Source organism: Montipora capricornis, chromosome 14 (assembly GCF_036669925.1).
Source record: "Montipora capricornis isolate CH-2021 chromosome 14, ASM3666992v2, whole genome shotgun sequence".
Lineage (NCBI taxonomy): Eukaryota > Metazoa > Cnidaria > Anthozoa > Scleractinia > Acroporidae > Montipora > Montipora capricornis.
The window spans coordinates 5580793-5585689 of NC_090896.1; the positions used below are offsets into that span (position 1 = coordinate 5580793).

General features: G+C 39.8%; 1 protein-coding gene across 4 annotated transcripts in view; it reads left to right on the plus strand.

Moving 5' to 3' along the window:
* The window catches only part of LOC138033816 (uncharacterized), an 11554-nt gene extending 7030 nt beyond the window's left edge, over positions 1-4524 (plus strand). For all 4 annotated transcript variants that reach the window (XM_068881664.1, XM_068881661.1, XM_068881662.1 and 1 more), the window contains one exon: positions 1-4524. This exon is cut by the window's left edge. In XM_068881664.1, coding sequence (XP_068737765.1) covers positions 1-1733 — 1733 coding nt within the window. In that variant the 3' untranslated portion in view covers positions 1734-4524.
* Positions 4525-4897: the final 373 nt, after the last annotated feature.

The window sequence follows — 4897 nt, forward strand, 5'->3', positions numbered from 1 at the left end:
GTGATGTACTTCGTGACCAAGGTGAGCTGGGTCAAGCAAAAGAGTATCATGAGCGGGCTCTTGCTATTTACCAAAAAAGGCTTGGTTCTGAGCATGCCAATGTCGCATGTACTTTTACCAGTTTGGGTAATGTACTTTATCTCCAAGGTGAGCTGGATCAAGCAAAAGAGTATCATCAGCGGGCTCTTGCTATTTTACAAGAAAGGCTTGGTTCTCAGAATGTCAACGTCGCATCAACTTTTAACAGTTTGGGTAGGGTACTTTGTGAGCAAGGTGAGCTGGGTGAAGCAAAAGAGTATTATGAGCGGGCTCTTGCTATTTGCCAAAAAAGGCTTGGTTCTCAGCATGTCAATGTCGCATCGATTTTTAACAATTTGGGTTATTTACTTCGTGACCAAGGTGAGCTGGGTCAAGCAAAAGAGTATCATGAGTGGGCTCTTGCTATTTACCAAAAAAGGCTTGGTTCTCACCATGTCAAGGTCGCATGTACTTTGACCAGTTTGGGTACTGTACTTCATCACCAAGGTGAGCTGGATCAAGCAAAAGAGCATCATCAGCGGGCTCTCGCTATTTTCCAAGAAAGGCTTTGTTCTCCGAATGTCAACGTCGCATCAACTTTTAACAGTTTGGGTAATGTACTTTGTGAGCAAGGTGAGCTGGGTGAAGCAAAAGAGTATTATGAGCGGGCTCTTGCTATTTGCCAAAAAAGGCTTGGTTCTCACCATGTCAAGGTCGCATGTACTTTGACCAGTTTGGGTACTGTACTTCATCACCAAGGTGAGCTGGATCAAGCAAAAGAGCATCATCAGCGGGCTCTTGCTATTTTACAAGAAAGGCTTGGTTCTCAGAATGTCAACGTCGCATCAACTTTTAACAGTTTGGGTAAGGTACTTTGTGAGCAAGGTGAGCTGGGTGAAGCAAAAGAGTATTATGAGCGGGCTCTTGCTATTTGCCAAAAAAGGCTTGGTTCTCAGCATGTCAATGTCGCATCGATTTTTAACAATTTGGGTTATGTACTTCGTGACCAAGGTGAGCTGGGTCAAGCAAAAGAGTATCATGAGTGGGCTCTTGCTATTTACCAAAAAAGGCTTGGTTCTCACCATGTCAAGGTCGCATGTACTTTGACCAGTTTGGGTACTGTACTTCATCACCAAGGTGAGCTGGATCAAGCAAAAGAGCATCATCAGCGGGCTCTCGCTATTTACCAAGAAAGGCTTTGTTCTCCGAATGTCAACGTCGCATCAACTTTTAACAGTTTGGGTAATGTACTTTGTGAGCAAGGTGAGCTGGGTGAAGCAAAAGAGTATTATGAGCGGGCTCTTGCTATTTACCAAAAAAGGCTTGGTTCTCACCATGTCAAGGTCGCATCGACGTTTAACAGTTTGGGTGATGTACTTCGTCACCAAGGTGAGCTGGGTGAAGCAAAAGAGTATCATGAGCGGGCTCTTGCTATTTACCAAGAAAGGCTTGGTTCTCAGGATGTCAATGTCGCAAGGACTTTTAAGAGTTTGGGTGATATACTTTGTGACCAAGGTGAGCTTGGTCAAGCAAAAGAGCATTTTGATCGTGCGTTGTCCCTCTATTTAAACTGCTTTGGGCCTGAACATTCTAACGTTGTGATGGTTCAGCGATGTTTGTCTCAACTGCGTCGACAGATGAGAAAACATAGAATTCAGTTGCCAAGGTCTGGGGCCAAGGATCCTTCTCATGATAGTAGCAAGAAAATTGCGTGATATTTGTAATAACGCGCAAAGGCCTTGTTGACATATTTAAGGATTGTTCCTAAAGTACTTATCTTGAGGTGAAGAAGAGGAATCAGTGTTAATGGGGAATAATTGTTTGTATTTATGCCAGGAGAAGATGAGGGGCAAGTGAGCGAATCCCTCATCTTAGGCCCTATTCGGATTACAAGTATTTAAAATCCATTATTAGTTCTGTGTCATAGTGCATGGTTATAGTTCAAGGCCCACACCTTTTTTGTCAGTTAGTCTGAAATCGGACCGCGTTTTTATGCCAACAACGGATAAAATAGTGGCAATATGCGCACAATGTAAAAAGAAATTCAAAGTGATTATCATGGAGCAGAGGGATTCGCTAACTCACCTCATATTCCCTTGTTTGTACAGATACAGTTGGATTGCTAGATCCAATGCACCTTAATCGAGCCATGTTAATCTGTTCAGATGAGGCGGGGAAAACATGTTTCCGCTTAGTGAATTAAGTGTGTGATTTTTTTTAGAGATTCATAAGTATTCTGTTTTAAAATCATAGAAATTTAAACATAGAACCAGTACTAATTAAACCAACACTGACTGTTTTACTAGTAAGGATTTAAGCCGTGTTCAAATTAGGCCTCCATTATGATTGAATTATAATCAAACTAAATATGAAATGGGTTTACATCAACTAATTACAGTCCCTGATTATGACCGGATTATAATTACTTCAAACAACCTCAAGGCGATTGGTTAAAGTAATTATAGTGCGTAATTGGACAGAATGGCTAACACGTGGTGGTATGCGGAGACAAAAGTTCTAATCGCTTTATGAAGCGAAGATTTGGATTTGTCTTCTTGTATTCTCGGAAGATATCCTTGATTCTCTTCTCGCTTCAAGCATAGTGATGATGATCGTGCCAGCCATACGAATCGGGGCCATTTTGTCTCACACTGCGAAGTTACCCTGCCTGTTGTATTTGAATTTTCACAGATGTGAACATAACCATAATTGAATAAAACTGGACGGAGTGTGAACAAGGCTGAATTGTATTGATCATGATTGGCAGAAGCAATTTCACGGACAGTTTAACTATTTAAAGGAACTCGATGTGAAGGATTGTACCTATGGATTTTTCGAAGGTCTTTGAAAACCTTTCATTATATTTACATCATTAATTAGAAACTAGATCATTGGATAATGCAATTTTAAAGTTTTGATTGCCTTAGTCATCATGGTATATGAGCTATTATTCAATTTTCGAGGTCGGATATTGCGTTTCTATCTTTCTGATTGGTTCATTCAATCTCGGGTATCAGCTCATATACTGCATGACCAGGAGCCCATCTGTAGCGTGCAACTTACATACAGCCTTAAAATGCTCGGTTTTTCTATCGTGAAGCCGCCGTTTAGTTTTACCGATGTAAAAACCATTACAATCCCAACAATTTGCTCTGTAAATAACTCTGGATTGTTGTGAACGATTAATACGGTCCTTGTAAGGAAAGAAAGATTTTATACATCGAGTGCTCTGAAAAACAATCTTAAGGTTAACACAAGAGTAGAATTTGTACACACACGATTTCAGGCGTTTAGCGACTTGGTTGCTTTGCAAACCTAAGTAGGGAAGTAGGATAAGTAGGGAAGTAGGATAACAATATCTTTCTTAGGAACTTTAGACACTTTCTTTCCTTACAAGGACCGTATTAATCGTTCACAACAATCCAGAGTTATTTACAGAGCAAATTGTTGGGATTGTAATGGTTTTTACATCGGTAAAACTAAACGGCGGCTTCACGATAGAAAAACCTTACATACAGCGACTGTGAAACGGCGTTTTCACAAGTAGGTTTATTTTTAGACTAGCCCTTCCCGCGAATTAGGTCAAAAAACAAAGGCAGTTCCGGTTCGGTGACCCAATGACGTCAGCTTAATCTCTTGTAGTTGGTCATCGGGCTCCTGTGGGAGTATCATTCGCGGGAAATTCAATCTAACAATAAATCGGTCTGTGAAAACGCCGTTACACGAACACAGTAGAGTTGTAAGCTCCGGGTCATGGGTTCCTGGCATGACCTAATATGGAAACTGATTGCGTCAAATGTTGCAAAGCTGGAAACTGATTGGCTTTAATTTCCAAGTGTCCAATGTTATTAGGATCAGATATTATTACTTTTAGTTTATCTGTCATGCAATTCCAGACATTTCTAGAATTATCTTACAATCTGTAATATTCCAGAAATTTCTTTGATGTGACTCAGCAGTTTCTACAAATAGTAGACCTTGTAATGATTAATACACTCCAAATACCAACAGAACTTTCTGGATGCTTAGAGTAAAAGTATAAAAGCAGGCTTGTAAGTAATAGAAAAAACTCTTTTGCCCGAGGGATTACCCTCGTGGCTGACTGTGATTGAACTTATGCTATGGATGGATGCAATACTCTGAGGAAGCTATAATCAACTGCGATAACTATGGTGAAGCTATATTAAACCTTCGACCTTGCTATATCCGGAGAGCAGAAAGAGACGATAGTCAAAACAGGAAGAAGACAAAGAGTTCAGAGTTCATTATGAAGTCTTCCGTAAGAGTTTGTCTACACAGAAAATCCAGTGAGTGGAAAGAATCCAGTGAATCAAGAAAGTCAAGAATTGTTCTCTACAATCGGTGGAACTTGGATTAATCAAGATCAAGATCAATTCCTGAATCGCCATGAAAGACAGTAAGCATGCTTTATGAACTGCCTAACTTAATCTTTAACCTAAGTAAATGTAACAGTGTGAAACTAATTAAATAATAGTGAAAAAGGGTAACTACTCGTTGTCACACTTTTTTTGCGTGCCTTCTATCGTACTCGGGAGGTCGTTTTCACTTATGCCTTGTTCGCGGTTTGGTTGTTCCAGCACGTAACACCAAGCGTTCAGAATTAAATGAGAATTTAATAAAACAGTTATTCCATTCGCGCTTGTTTGTATGGTATGCAACACGCGCTCGCGGAATAATTGTTAATTATAATATTCTCTTCAAATGTACGCATCAGTTTTTTATTTTTGTTTTTACAAGGTAAAGTAGAGAAGATTTATCCATAATTTGTGAGCGTTTTTTATTAAAAATATTAAGACTTTGAAGTCCTTCGCGTGCTGGAATCCTCCTAATGTGAATGCTTCTTGTGTATCATAGCTTT